At 49.5% G+C, this 15,272-nt stretch overlaps 1 protein-coding gene across 1 annotated transcript in view; it reads right to left on the bottom strand.

Annotated features, from left to right (window-relative positions):
- RAB6B (RAB6B, member RAS oncogene family) overlaps positions 1–15,272 on the bottom strand; it is a 129,244-nt gene that overhangs the window by 15,674 nt on the left and 98,298 nt on the right. The window contains exons 5-6 of the mRNA XM_073360377.1: positions 6,682–6,793; positions 2,086–2,179 (exon numbers count right to left, since the gene is read on the bottom strand). Coding sequence (XP_073216478.1) covers positions 2,086–2,179; positions 6,682–6,793 — 206 coding nt within the window. The remainder of the gene's footprint in view (positions 1–2,085; positions 2,180–6,681; positions 6,794–15,272) is intronic.

Genomic DNA, 15,272 nt, shown 5'->3' with positions numbered 1-15,272 from the left:
GTGAGGTGGCCAGCCAGAGTAAGTGCTCAGATGGTGGAGCAAGCAAGGTGCCTTCTTCCCTGGGTGGGAGGTGAACTCACACAGACGTACCTCTGACCCCTGTGTCCTCACTAACCAAGGACAACCACTGTGAGTGGGGTATGGTAAGGGAACAGAGTGGGGCACAGCAAAGGAACTTTTGGCTTCAGAACTCAGGAACATGAGGCAGAAGACTCTGCCCCATGCATTCCGGGGTGGGTGTTCTGCTCATGGTTTTATGATTATAAATCCTGCTTGTGGCATTTTCCCAATTAATGTTGGGTGAATTCCACTCTGGTTTGTCTGTGAAAGTGTTGTTTTCTTTGGCAAGAGAAAAGAGAGTTACTTGGAAATGATGCAAGGAACATGTCTGATTTAAACAGAGAGAAGCAATTTACTCACATGACTGGATGACTTGCCCAAAGTTCTAAGGAGGTTAATTTAAGTTTGATATGTGCTGAGTAATCCTTCATTTCCTTCCACTAGAATCAAAGACCAGCTTTGATTTTGTCTCCTGTTTCCTGGCTGGATGTTGAGAGACATGGCACCAGCAGAGGAAGTAGCTAGACATCTAGGGCAGATTCCCAGCTGGTATAAACTTCATTGAAGCTACAGTGATTTCCACTAGGTGGGGAGCTGGCCCTTCAAAATTATCATTTGCACCTTCAGTTTACTGTGCCAAATAAGACTGTTTCTGAAAACCGCTCCCCTGTATGTCTATTGCCTCCACGGTCCAGTCTGCAATACTGCATATTAGCATATTGTGTTAGTAAAGTACTCTCACAGCTAACAGTCATAAACTTCTTCCATGGAAGCTATTAGCATACATGGAGCCTTCCTTTCTGTAGTGTGGTGCAATGTGCGCTCATATTGCATTACTCCGCAAAGTAAATAACCTCAGCCAGGGAACAGCCATCCCCATCTGTAGTAAACATGCAATCTGAGATACTGCATGTGTTATGTGAAAAATCATATTTTCTTCTTCTCAAATAATTTCTAAACAGTATCATTTACATTAGATGATTAATTACAGGAGCACTGCTCATGTATCCCAAGTATGAGGCAATTTTATATCACATCTCTAATTCAGCAGAAGGAATGAGGTGATTTCTATCTTAGGACATGATTTATTATTACTGAGGCCAGGACAAGTATCTGTTAGAATTGACTGTTATTATCATTGTAGTTTAGTGAATCTACATCTGCTTTGCTGCTGCAGCTGTAGGAGCAAAAGACAATGGCTAGTACTTAGATTTATCTCGAAGCTAATGCTGTGCTCCAGTGTCCTGTCCATTACACTTTTCAAATCCTACATTCAGGGATCTAAACCAAGTCCTGGCTGTACAGTGACCTGGGATTTCTTTCCCTGAGATGCAAAAGGGAATACACATCCCTGTTTATTCATTTGCTCTAGTGAGATATTTACCTCCTGGTCATTATTATTGGTTATTTGTATCGTGGTAGCTCTCAGGGCCCCAGTGCAGTCACCACAACAGGTAACAAACAATTATCAACAGGTTTTAACAGAGTGAAAAGACAGCTCCCACTGCAAAGATCCCACTGAGCAGTGATCTCACCTCCAGAGCTGTTGCAGCAGCTAACATGAAAGGGCCTCCCTGTTGTAATGGATTCAGTTTAATTAAATCTAGCAATCTGTTTCTGAGTCAAAGTTTTTCTTCGTCTACAGCTGCCCAGCTACCCACGCAATGCTTCCTATTAGAGCCACACCTGCCTAACCCTATTCAGAGTTCAGTGTGGAGTTGTGCAGCCCATGTCAGACAAAGAGGCATGTATGGTGTCATGCTCAGAATGATATTGCAATGGGCAGCATCCTACTTGGGGCCTCACATGTGTGATCCCAGTTTTTATATGTGCAAAAAGGACACCATGTCTTGCAAATCTATCCCTCCAGAGGGCACCAGGAGGAATCTAAGAGTGCTCTATGTAGAAATGAACAACTGATGGAGGGGAAGGTGGCAGAGCTTTCTGCTTCTATAGCCAGTAAAGATACAATATTGCATCCTTATGATCTTGCTACGATTCTGGCTGCAGCAGGTCTTCCCTTACCTGTTTTACATTGTAGCCTGTCTTTGCACTGGTCTCGATAAACATGACACTCAGTTCTTTGGCTCTCTGTTCTCCCTCTTCAATTGTTATCTGCCTGAGGACACACAGGAGAGAAGGGAAAACCGTAACTGTTCTAACCTTGCTGGGAAGGACTGGGGAAGGACCTAGCTTAAAAGTCTGAAGGGAGAAAGGGGAAGAGAATTGCGGTTGTCTGTGGTCTTGAGCACAGGCCTGTTTCCTCGCACCTCAGAGCAGAGATGGTCAACGTCTCATGCCTACAAAGCCACAAGACCCCACAAACAGATGCCATGAATTGTGCCTCTATGACATGGGCTGCCTGGCAGACAAAGTGCAGGCAAGGGAAGGTTTCAGTACCTAAATCCTTTGTGACTCAGCAAACAGAACGAGGGGGAGCTGAAGAGTGCATAGAAGTGTTTGAACCCAAGGGAGGGGGAGCCGAGCCCGGTCTGATCACACTTTAAACATCTGCTCAATCTGCTGAGAGTGGAGCCTCATTTCGGCATCCTCAAGCAGGCAGGACATATTTTGTGGGTGGAGCTTGGAAGAGTCGAACCAGTCGAACCAATGCTCCCCTCCCGCATTCGGCCCCACGTGTGTGGGTGAGGAGATGGGAAAATCATTTGAACCCCTTTCCCGGCTGGACTCTCAGTGTCTATTCTGTGCCCATCAAAGTGGCACTGTCCTGTGAGCTCGGCCTCTGGGCTGCAGCAGGAACCCTCTTTACATGCCCTGGGCATGTTGATCATTAAGGACATACCAGGCATGGGGCAGCACTTGAGGGTTAATGAATACATTGCCGGCCTTTCTCTGTGCTGGCACAGGGTATGAGGTTCGATTGGCACTAAACAGTATTCTCCTCTTCTTGTATTCTAGCAAAGTGCCTAGTGCAGAGGGGCCCAGCGTGGGCGTGAGTGAATGCAGACACTGAATCCCTCTGCCAGCACAGGCTGGCTTCTCCAGCTCAGTTTTCTGATCAAATGATGGAAAAAGTAGATTCTCCAGCTGCCCCTGCAGTCACCAGATCTACACTGCGCTTAGACATCTGTGGCTGGCCCGGGGCACCGGACTTGGGCCACAGGCACTGATGTCTACTGGCACCAGTGGGTGCTCGACCTCCCTCTGCCCCAGCCCCGCCCTGACTCCACCCCTGCCCCGCCCCCTCCTACTCCCATTCCAACCTCTTCCCCAAAGTCCCCACCCTAACTCCGCCCCCATTCCAACCCCTTCCCCAAATCTCTGCCCTGGACCCGCCTCCTCCTCTGAGTGTGCCACGTTCCCATTCCTCCCTCCCTCCCGGAGCTTGCTACAGCTGTTTGGTGGCAGCAAGCGCTGGGAGGTAGGTGGAGGAGCGGGGATGCAGCATGCTCAGGGGAGGAGGAGGAGGTGAGGAGGGGCAGGGCAGGGAGCTTGGCTGCCAGTGGATGCAGAGCACCCACTAATTTTTCCTTGTGGGTGCTCCAGCCCCGGACACCCATGGAGTCAGCGCCTATGCATGGGGCTGTTTCATTGTGGTGTAGACAGGCTTGCACTGCAGCCTGAGCTCTGGGATCCTCCCACTGCACAGGGTCCTACAGCCTGGGCACCAGCACTGCAGTTAAACAGCCACTTAGCCAGAGCCCCATCAGCTCGAGTCCGGGGGCATGGACCAGTCGCGGGTGTCTAAGTGCAATGTAGACATACCCTAGATCGGTCTGTCTCCATAGGGCAGCCAGCCTTCTGATGCCTGTCAAATCCATTCTTCTGACTTGACATCCACATTCCCTGTCTCCTCAGCTGCTTTCTGGAGGCCTGAAGGAACAACTGGCGCCTCAGACCTCTCCTTGGAGAAGCGGGAGAACAATGGAAGCTGGAAGTCCTGCAAAACTTAGCTTAATGCAGCCCTTCTTCCCTCTCCTCTCGCCGCAGACAGGCCCTGGGAAAGCCCACTGCTATGCTGCAAGAACGCATCCATGGAGGAGAGACCGTGCATGTGCAGGCCCAATGGACACAGCTACCGCAGTTCTCCATCAGCAGCGCAGGGACTCAGACACACCTGCAGCGGAGCACCCCCAGGGACACACTTCTCTAAGATGAATGCCAAATTCCTCAACAGTGGCAACAGAGGGGGGAATTGGAAGCTCTTCTAGCTGTTAATGGGTTGAAGGCTGGCTGCTGTTTGGCCCCTTTCTCTGCCCTCCACCTGCAGCTCCTTTTGCCCACAGATTGCTGGATAGCTGCCTGGAGCCACTTTGTCTGATACAGCAGCATGTTTCCTGGTGTCTTGGAGGGCCACAAGGAGAGTGGGGGCCCTCCCCCACCTCCCAGCAGTATGAGTGTGATTCTGACAACTCAGCTTTCTTCAGTGGAAACCAGGAACTCCACCTCCCTCTGCCTGCCCAGATCTCTACTACCACATCCCCCTACCATCTCCAGAGCACAGGCTCCCTTCCTGTCTCTCTACTTTATCCACCCCTCTGCACCCTCTTACTCACTCTATCTACTCCGCCCCAGAATCTGGAAAACTCCATCTCTCCATCCCCAGAGCGACAGTTCTCCCCTGCAGTACCCATTCTTTGCTGCCAGATTGCTCTCACTGGCCTCTAGCACACTCACCTTCTCTGTTCAATCAGCATGGCACTGATGCTAAAGGGATGCTACCCTTGCAATCCCTGCTCCAGGATGGGAAGAGGCTGTGGCTCTATTCCACTCCTGCAGGAGGCTGGGTCCCCAGCTCTCTAGCTCCCAGAGAGCTGTTTCACAGGGTGTCTCGAAATGCAAAGCCCTTATTTCCCTACCACTGAATTCCAACTGTTCTGTTCACCAGGATGCTGGAGGGAGCTCCTATCAGACACCTGCCTAGAAGCACTGCATTTCTTGCAAAGAGTTTATCTTTTTGTTCCATTTTGTCCCCCTCCCCTCCCATTTACTCTGGTGAATTTCAGTGGAATTCCATTTCATCCTGGAATTTTTTTGTCAGCAGCTCTTAACATGTGGGCAGTGTGACTGAGTTGATAGTGCACTGAACTGGGCCACAGGAGACCTGGGATTCTAGTCGCAGCTCTGCCCCTGGCCTACAGGCTAACTTACTTTGGCCCATAGCCTCAAAGGATGCCCTATCTCTCACTAAAATCAATGTGTGTTGGGTGCCCAAATAGCTCTGAGGACCAAGGCCTTTGGCTCTGTACATTAAGGAGAATGACGCTTACCTCTTGGGAGAGCACTTTGAGCTGTCTGGATAAGGGCTAGGCATTATTAGTCAGCCGCCACAACCAGAAATGCCCACTTCTTCCCAGCCTGTCTTCAACAGCTCATATTTTGGTCCAGGCTGATTGGGACCTGTGGGCCAGGATCCCCCAGCTAGGGTGACCAGACAGCAAGTGGGGGGTAACAGGAGTCTATATAATACAAAGCTCCAAATATCGGGCTGTCCCTATAAAATCGGGACATCTGGTCACCCTACCCCCAACTGCGTGCCTGCTGGCAGCATGTCCCTGAGCTAGACCAATCAGGGGCTGCTGCACCTACTGCAGTCAGGCTCAGGACCCCTATAAAAGGCAAGACAGGCTGCTAGGAGGGAGACACGTTCCTGTAGACTAGCAGCCATGGCCAGGAGCTTTGCACACATAGAAACTGATCTGCTTATGGAAGGAGCTGTCAGCAGGGGGTTACTCCAGTAACACTGGTCATGGACCTGTAAAGCAGGGGACTACATTTCCCATCAGCTTCCCCTCCCCCCCCCCCCAATTGCACTCCCTGCCCCTGGCCAGGTAAGGGGGAAGATCCTGAGGTGGGCGGTGGCTGGGCTCTGGTTTGGAGAGAATTCCCGGGAATGGGGGAACTGTGCACAGGGCCGCTGTGACTGCTGGATGCTCCAGCTGGGGCAGGTCTGCATGGGACTTCTGGGGGAGCAGTCGCAGCTGGGCACAGAACCAGTGCAGAGGGGCCCCCATGAGAGACATTAACTGAGTCTGGCTTGGGAACCCTCAAAGGCTTATTTGCTGGGACAGAGAGTGGCCTGGAGCGGGCACCCCTGGCATTAGCCCTGCAGAGCCCTGGTTCTCTACTTGGCTGCTATTGTTCACTTAGTCTCTGTCCCTAGTTTGTGTGCGGCCTTCCCCTTTCCTGACAGCCCCAGTACAAAGCTCTCTCTGAGCCATGTGTCTCAGTGGTTACCGGGACCCAACAGGGCTAGCGCAGCAGGGCCTAGCTGCTGCAATACCTCCAGTCATTGCCTCTAACACGTGGTACGCTGAGCAGGCTACGGGCACCCCAGTGCTTGGGGTACCAAGTAACCCCAGTAATGACACTTGATCAGACAATCTGACACTCACAGTATTTCAGTGCCCCCCCCCAAGCCAAAATGTCAAACTCAGTAGGATACCACTGAGTTACCATGGGGCAGATCAGGAAAAAGGGGGTTGCAGTTGTGGCAGCGATTTGAACATGGCCAGTCTTCCAACCGGTCTCCCAATGGTACGTCAGTGCTTATCAGCTGTGACATCTGAGAATCTGCTCTAGAACTGCTGGGCTGTAAGGATAATGCCGTTCTCTTCCCTATCCGGTTCCCACCCTCCCGGCCCCCAGCCCCTCCTTTACCTCTTGTCTGCGAGGTCCGTCTTGTTACCCACTAGCATAATGATGACATCACCTCCCCTTTCTGTCCTGACATCATCAATCCATTTGGATGTCTGCTGGAAGGAGTTGAGATCTGTAAGTGAGGAGACAGAACAGTGCAGGCGGCTGTGAGAAAGAGAATGATTTTTGCCAATTGTGTGATCTGCTGTGGTAACTCGGTTGACTTCTGTCGAGTTAATCCTGGTTTTACACTGGTGTCACTGAGAAGAGAATTGGATTCTGGGTCACTTTGGACAAGTCAGGTAAAATCTGTGGTGTCTCAGTTTATCTCAGGGTCTGTAATAAATATAAAGGGAAGGGTAACCACCTTTCTGTATACAGCGCTATAAAATCCCTCCTGGCCAGAGGCAACATCCTGTTGCCTGTAAAGGATTAAGAAGCTCAGCTAACCTGGCTGGCACCTGACCCAAAGGACCAATAAGGGGACAAGATACTTTCAAATCTTGGGACGGGGGAGCAGGAGGAAAGGCTTTTGTTTTGTGCTCTTTGTTTACATGGTTGTTCTCTGTTGGGACTGAGAGAGGCCAGACAGAAATCCATCTTCTCCAACCCATCCTAATCCAAGTCTCCAATATTGCAACCAGTATAGGTAAACCAGGCAAGGCAGATTAGTTTATCTTTTGTTTTATGTGAATTTTCCCTGTGTTAAGAGGGAGGTTATTCCTGTTTTCTGTAACTTTAAGGTTTTGCCCAGAGGGGGATACTCTGTGTTTTGAATCTGAATACCCTGTAAAGTATTTTCCATCCTGATTTTACAGAGATGATTTTTATCTTTCTCTTTTTTAATAAAACCCTTCTTTTAAGAACCTGACTGATTTTTCCAGGAGCTCTGTTCCAAGATCTAGGGGTTTGGGTTTTTGATGATTTTGTAACCAATTGGTTAGGATATTATTCTCAAGCTTCCCCAGGGAAAGGGGGTGTGTAGAGCTTGGGGGGATATTTTGAGGGGAAGATGTCTCCAAGTGGTCTCTTTCCCTGTTCTTTGTTTAAAACGCTTGGTGGTGGCAGCATACTGTTCAAGGACAAGGCAAAATGTGTACCTTGGGGAAGTTTTTAACCTAAGCTGGTAAGAATAAGCTTAGGGGGTCTTTCATGCGGGTCCCCACATCTGTACCCTAGAGTTCAGAGTAGGGAAGGAATCCTGACAGGGTCTGATCACACTTGACAGGGATATTGTGAGATTTAAAAATGTAAAGTTTATACTGCGGTGTTTACAGAAAGGCACTAAGTGCAAAGCATTTGTAACAGTGCCATTAAGTATTGTTTGCAGTGGTGTTGTAGCTGTCTTGGTCCCAGGATATTAGAGACAAGGAGGGTGAGGTTCAGTAAAAGAGATTACCTCACTCACCTTATCTCATTACATATTGTCCTTTATGTTACACTACAGGCAAGCATGGAGCTGTACAGTGCCTCGTGGGCTGGGACATGAAGGGAGAAGGAAAGAAATCAGGGAAAAGAGAACATCAAGTGAGTGGCTTGTGCAACAGGAAAGACGTTGCTTACAGGGACAGAGCCAGTTAAGCGTCCGGGTGAGCCCTTCCAGAGGAAATACTGGAGAAGGGCAGAAGAGATGAACAGAAAGATAATTAGACTGGGGAGTCATCAACGGAGAGGTGCCTGACAAACCCACGGGAGCATGAGAGATCAGCAGGGGCTAAAGTAAGGAGGAGCATTCACATTGCCCCCTTCTCCTTGGCTAGTGCAAGGGGAGATCCCTTCCTGGTCCAACCCATGTTACCCTCTAAAGGGCACTAAAGGGAGACCATAGAGGGGGAGAGGGGCAGAGCTTGGGGGGCACATAGGAAGAGCTGCAAAGTTGAAACCCACCAAAGAGAGGCTGACGGAGATGTCGGAAGAGTGGGAGAAGAATTGGAGGTGACGAATTGGTTTGAGGGCATCGGAAAGGTGATGGAGAGTGAGGACAATGGCCCTGGTTCTCCACTGCTCTGTGCAGAGTGTGACATGCTGCCCCGACCGTGAATGCATGGGAGCATTTCACACCCAGTTGCACAGGGGGACTAGTCTGCACAGGGGGCAGGACGGGGAGGGGTGAGGGAGTAGCCAAGAGAAGGATATTAACAGCATTGGTGGCAGGAGTCTATGGTGGGAAGAGGCTGATGGCAAGGGGAGCTGGGGGAAGGGGTCATGCAGGCTGGAAGAGATCCCATGTTCAAGGAGTCTGCAGAAGGAGGAATGGGGCTGAGAGTGGAAACAAAGGCATGTGTGAATGCCAGACAGTCTCTAAGGAGAGAGAGGGTGCAGGAGAAAGGGCCTGAGGAGAGGTACGGGGTGGAAGGTCAGACCATGAAGGAAAATGAGGAAAAAGAACCGTCAGCGGTTGCTGTCACTTTTGTCCATAACTTCCCACCTGCGTACTGAGCTCCACATGTCACTGCCACACTGGCTGCATGCGCCAGTTCTACCCAACGCCTGCTGGGATGACACCCGACCCACCCCTTGAATCTACAACAGCTGAGAGGTTCACTCTGCTGAGGATGACATATTCTCTCATGAACGTAGCTTCTCTGGGGACTGTTTCTCCAGCCGGTAACTCAGCTCAATACACAAAGGGCCAGGCCCAGTCTCTGCTCTGGAACTCTGTGGAGAACCCACCACCCTTCAGAGAGAGCACGTAGAGAGGAGGCACAACAACTGAAACAGGGACTTTGGGAGTAGTCCTGTCCTGAGGAGCCTTTTAGCAACACATTGTGAATGAGCAATACATCCCCAGATCAGCTCCATAACCCTGCCATGCTCCTGTTGCAGCCACCTCCCTGCCACTGTGTCACTTCTCTGTCACTTTGCATTTCCATTTCTGTTAGCAGCCACAACAAAAACCCCACGCCCGTGCCACCAATGGGAGCTGAATACAAAGCAGAAAGAAAGGTCAGCGTGCCAAAAGCTGGCCTTGCCTTCGAGCTCCCAAGCAGCGGAAAGGCACTGGGTCTCATTTTCAATCTCTGTAGCAGCAGAGCAGCCTGCAATTCTTCAGCATGGAGACTGCCTTCTCGCTGGACAGGACTGACTTGTTTGGGCACCTCTCATTACCAGTGTACACAGGCCAGGCCTGGTTCTGAATCTTTGTCCTTGCTTCACAGCTGCTGCATTGGTGAAGAGCTAGCTGAGAATCCTCAGGATAGGGTAAATTGCATAAATATGAATTCATTTACATGTATTTGCATGCCTGCATTGCCTTCTTGTCCCTCTCACAGCCACTTCATGTATTCATTCCAGACACTCCAACCTGCATTTATTCCACACCTCCTTTTACCACACCTCCCAACCTGGTCTTTCCAGTCACACACACACTCAGTGTGTGCAAATTCCCAAGATGCAATTCGTCCCCAGTTTCTTCTGCACCCACCCAGGTTTACTGCCTGCACCCTCATCCATTGCTCATGCAGCCAGCTCGATCGCCCAGGCTGTGGGTTTCCACGTTCTTCTAGAATGTTTTTGGGGGTGCAGGACACTCTGGGTCGCTGAGGAAATCTCCTCCGATGTGCTGCTTTGCCCATGTCTGCTGAATCTGAAAGGTAGGCCTGGCCATTGTTAGGGTGTCATACAGGACTCCCTCTTTAGGAAAGCACACAAAGTACACAAATGTTCTAGGTCCATCAATGGCTATTAGCCGGGATGGGCAGGGATGGTGTCCCTAGCCTCTGTTTGCCAGAAGCTGGGAATGGGCGACAGGGGATGGATCACTCAATGATTACCTGGTCTGTTCATTCCCTCTGGGGCACCTGGCATTGGCCACTGTTGGAAGACAGGATACTGAGCTAGATGGACCATTGGTCTGACCCAGTATGGCCGTTCTTATGTTCTTATCTAAAAGTGGCTCTTCTGAGATAGCAAATCTCAAATAGAATTTTACAAAAATAAACATGCAGCTAGCTACGAAGAGTACAAGCAGTCTTCTCACTGACGTCTTGTATGATTCAATCCACGAGCTATATCATATGATTGGCTAGTTCCTCAATGGGAGTCAATCAGCATAGCGCTATTGACTTCAGTGGAGCTGCAGCGATTCACACCCACTGAGGATCTGTCCCACCACTTCTATCCAAGAAATAAATCCTAGACATGTTTGTCCAGCATCTGTTGACATGAAAGCCCAACTGTCTTTCCCGTGAAATCACCTGCCCTTGGATGGATGCAGAGATTACAAATCAATCACTTCTGAGGCATCCTCTTCCTAGTTATGGAATGGACATTAAGAAAGGTGGACTGTGGCTGGCCAGCCCTACATGCAGTGCCACTCTCCATGAAGACTAGGGACCAAATGGCTAGGTCCCTAGTCTTCATCCAGCTACAGACTAGGGACCAAATGGCTAGGCAGCAATTCTGCGGAAAAGGACCTAGGGGTGACAGTGGACAAGAAGCTGGATATGAGCCAGCAGTGTGCCCTTGTTGCCAAGAAGGCCAATGGCATTTTGGGATGTATAAGTAGGGGCATAGCGAGCAGATCGAGGGACGTGATCGTCCCCCTCTATTCGACATTGGTGAGGCCTCATCTGGAGTACTGTGTCCAGTTTTGGGCCCCACACTACAAGAAGGATGTGGATAAACCGGAGAGAGTCCAGCAAAGGGCAACAAAAATGATTAGGGGTCTGGAACACATGAGTTATGAGGAGAGGCTGAGGGAACTGGGATTGTTTAGTCTGCAGAAGAGAAGAATGAGGGGGGATTTGATAGCTGCTTTCAACTACCTGAGAGGTAGTTCCAGAGAGGATGGTTCTAGACTATTCTCAGTGGTGGAAGGGGACAGGACAAGGAGTAATGGTCTCAAGTTGCAGTGGGGGAGGTTTAGGTTGGATATTAGGAAAAACTTTTTCACTAGGAGGGTGGTGAAACACTGGAATGCGTTGCCTAGGGAGGTGGTGGAATCTCCTTCCTTAGAAGTTTTTAAGGTCAGGTTTGACAAAGCCCTGGCTGGGATGATTTAATTGGGGATGGGTCCTGCTTTTGAGCAGGGGATTGGACTAGATGACCTCCTGAGGTCCCTTCCAGCCCTGATATTCTATGATTCTATGATTCTATGAAGATAGGATCTAGCTCCCTGCCTACAGGCCCACCCATCTGAGCAGTGCACAAGGTCCGTCAGGAGCAAGCATGCAAAGTCCTTTGTAGTTCCTAAGCTCATCTGCACCACTTACACCAGATTGTACCAGTTACAGCTGTGCTGCTGCTGACCATGTGAAGGACTCTGGAGCACATCTCCGACCTGCACACGACTGAGCAGAAACAGGCAACCCTTTCTGAGACAGCACATGGGTGGGGGGAACTCAGGCATCAAAGAATAGTTCAGAATGGAGTATATTTGTCTCTAGCATCATAGGGATGAATGGTGCTTGGCAGTGAGAAAAAGACACGGTCTCTGCCCGGGGAGCCTCCATTCGAGGTATTGTTGATTAGTGACCATGCTGAGGGAAAAAGCATCCTTTAAAATTTTGAAGTCAAATCCTAATAAGGAAAACTGTAAGGAGCATCAATTCTGGCAAGTAAAATGTAAAAGTGTAAAAAGGCAGGGCAAGAAGGAATTTGAGAAGCAACTTGCTAAAGATGCAAAAACTAACAGGCAGTGGGGGCACTAGACAACAAAGGTGTTAAATGAGCACTCAAGAAAGACAAGACCTTTGCAGAGAAGCTAAATGAATTCTTTGCATCTGTCTTCACTGCAGAGGATGTGAGGGAGATTCTCACATCAGAGCTATTCTTTTTGGGCAACAGAGCTGAAGTATTGTCCCAGACTGATGCATCAATATAAGAGGTTTTAGAACAGACTGATAAACTAAACAGTAATGAGTTGTCAGGACCAGATGGTATTCACCCAAGAGTTCTGAAGGAACTCAGATATGAAATTGCAGAACTACGAACTGTGGTATGTAACCTATCACTTAAATCAGCTTCTGTACCAGATGACTGGAAGATAGCTAATGTAAAGCTGAGTTTTGAAAAGGGCTCCAGAGGAGATCCTCGCAATTACAGGCCAATGAGCCTGACTTCAGTACCAGTCAAATTGGTAGAAACTCTAGTAAAGAACAGAATCATCACACACATAGAGAAACACAATCTGTTAGGGAAGAGTCAACACGGATTTTGTAAAGGGAAATCATGCCTCCCCAGTCTATTAGAATTCTTTGAGGGAGTCAACAAGCATGTGGAGAAGGGTGATCCAGTCAATATAGTATACTTGGACTTTCAGAAAGCCTTTGACAAGGTCCCTCACCAAAGCCTCCGAAGGAAACTAAGTAGCCATGGGATAAGAAGGAAGGTCCTCTCATGGGTCAGTAACTGGTTAAAATACAGGAAACAAAGGGTAGGAATAAATGGTCAGTTTTCACAATGGAGAGAGATGAACAGGAGGGTTCCCCAATGATCTTTCCTGGGACCTGTACTGTTCAACCTATTCATTAATGATCTGGAAAAGGGGGTGAAGTGGCAAAGTTTGCAAATGATACAAAATTATTCCAAGACAAGTCCAAAGCAGACTGTGAGATGTTAGAGTCATAGAATATTAGCGCTGGAAGAGACCTCAGGAGGTCATTTAGTCCAATCCCTTGCTCAAAGCAGGACCAACACCAACTAAACCATCCCAGCCAGGGCTTTGTGAAGCCGGGCCTTAAAAACCTCTAAGGATGGAGATTCCACCACCTTCCTAGGTAACCGATTCTAGTGCTTCACCATCCTCCTAGTGAAATAGTGTTTCCGAATATCCAACCTAGACCTCCCCCAGTGCAACTTGAGACCATTGCTTCTTGTTCTGTCATCTGCCAACACTGAGAACAGCTGAGCTCCATCCTCTTTGGAACCCCCCTTCAGGTAATTGAAGGCTGCTATCAAAGCCCCCCTCAATCTTCTCTTCTGCAGACTAAATAACCCCAGTTCCCTCAGCCTCTCCTCATAAGTCATGTGCCCCAGAGCCCACACTGTCCTTCGCTGGACTCCCTCTAATTTGTCCACATCCCTTCTGTAGTGGGGGGACCAAAACTGGACGCAATACCCCAGATGCCTCACCAATAGAGGGGAATAATAGAGGGGAATAATCATTTCCCTCGATCTGCTGGGAATACTCCTACTAATACAGACAAATATGCCTTTGGCCTTCTTGGCAACAAGGGCACACTGCTGACTCATATCCAGCTTCTCTTCCACTGTAATCCCTGGGTCCTTTTCTGCAGAACTGCTGCTTAGCCAGTCAGTCCCCAGCCTGTAGCAGTGCATCGGATTCTTCCTTCCTAAGTGCAGACCTCTGCACTTGTCCTTGTTGAACCTCATCAGATTACTTTTGTCCCAATCCTCCAATTTGTCTAGGTCACTCTGGACCCTATCCCTACCCTCCAGCGTATGTACCTCTCCGCCTACCCCCCCATCTTAGTGTCATCTGTGAGCTTGCTGAGGGTGCAATTCATCCCATCATCCAGATCATTAATAAAGATGTTGAACAAAACTGGCCCCAGGACCAACACCTGGAGCACTCCGCTTGATACCGGCTGCCAACAAGACATGGAACCGTTGATCCCTACCTGTTGAGCCCGACAATCTAGCCAGCTTTCTATCCACCTGATAGTCCATTCATCCAATCCATACTTTTTTAACTTGCTGGCAAAAATACTGTGGGAGACCATATCAAAAGCTTTGCTAAAGTCAAGATAAGACAGTTACCTTTTCCGTAACTTGTATTCTTAGAGATGTGTTGCTCATGCCCATTCCACAAAACATGTGCGTGCTCGCCATGTGCACCGGTGCCAGAAGATTTTCCACTAGCAGTACCTGTAGGGGGAGTGCCCCTAGAGACCCCTGGTGTGGTAAAAGAGGCACTGCACGCTCCCCCCCACCCTCGGTTCCTTTTTGCCAGACAACTCTGATAGTGGGGAAGGAGGGCGGGATGTGGAATGGACATGAGCAATACATCTCAAAGAACACCATTTACAGAAAAGGTAACTGTCTTTTCTTCTTTGAGTGATTGCTCATGTGTATTCCACAGTAGGTGATTCCAAGCTATTTCTGTTGGAGGTAGGTAGGAGTTCACAGACACTCGGGACAGAGAACTGCCCTGCTGAACCCGGTGTCCTCCCTGGTCTGGGAGATGATAGCATAATGGGAGATGAATGTGTGAATCGATAACCATGTAGCAGCCCTACAAGTGTCCTGAATAAGGACATGAGCCAGAAAGGCAGCCGACGAGGCTTGTGCCCTTGTTGAGTGCGCTCTCACAATCGGTGGCGGGGGAACTCCCTCCAGGGCTAGTTCCTGCACGGACCACAGGCCTTGGGTCTGGAGGTTTCGCACATAGGCTCCCCACCCCAAGTCCGACAGATCGGACACCAATTCTATTGTTGGGGGTTAGCTCCTGAATGGGACTCCTCAGAGCATGTTCTCCGGGGTGGACCATCAACAGAGGGAGGCTAGAATGGGCTCGGGCATGGTGAGGACTTTGTCCAGCCTGTCTCTGGACTGGGAGAATGTCGAGGTCAGCCAGAGCTGAAGGGGCCACATCCTGAGTCTGGCGTGACGTACCACATACGTTCACACTGACATGTGACCCAGGAGTT

Source organism: Lepidochelys kempii, chromosome 9 (assembly GCF_965140265.1).
Source record: "Lepidochelys kempii isolate rLepKem1 chromosome 9, rLepKem1.hap2, whole genome shotgun sequence".
Taxonomy (NCBI): domain Eukaryota; kingdom Metazoa; phylum Chordata; order Testudines; family Cheloniidae; genus Lepidochelys; species Lepidochelys kempii.
The sequence above is the reverse complement of the archived record's forward strand: the minus strand, read 5'-3'. Positions and strand labels throughout refer to the sequence as shown.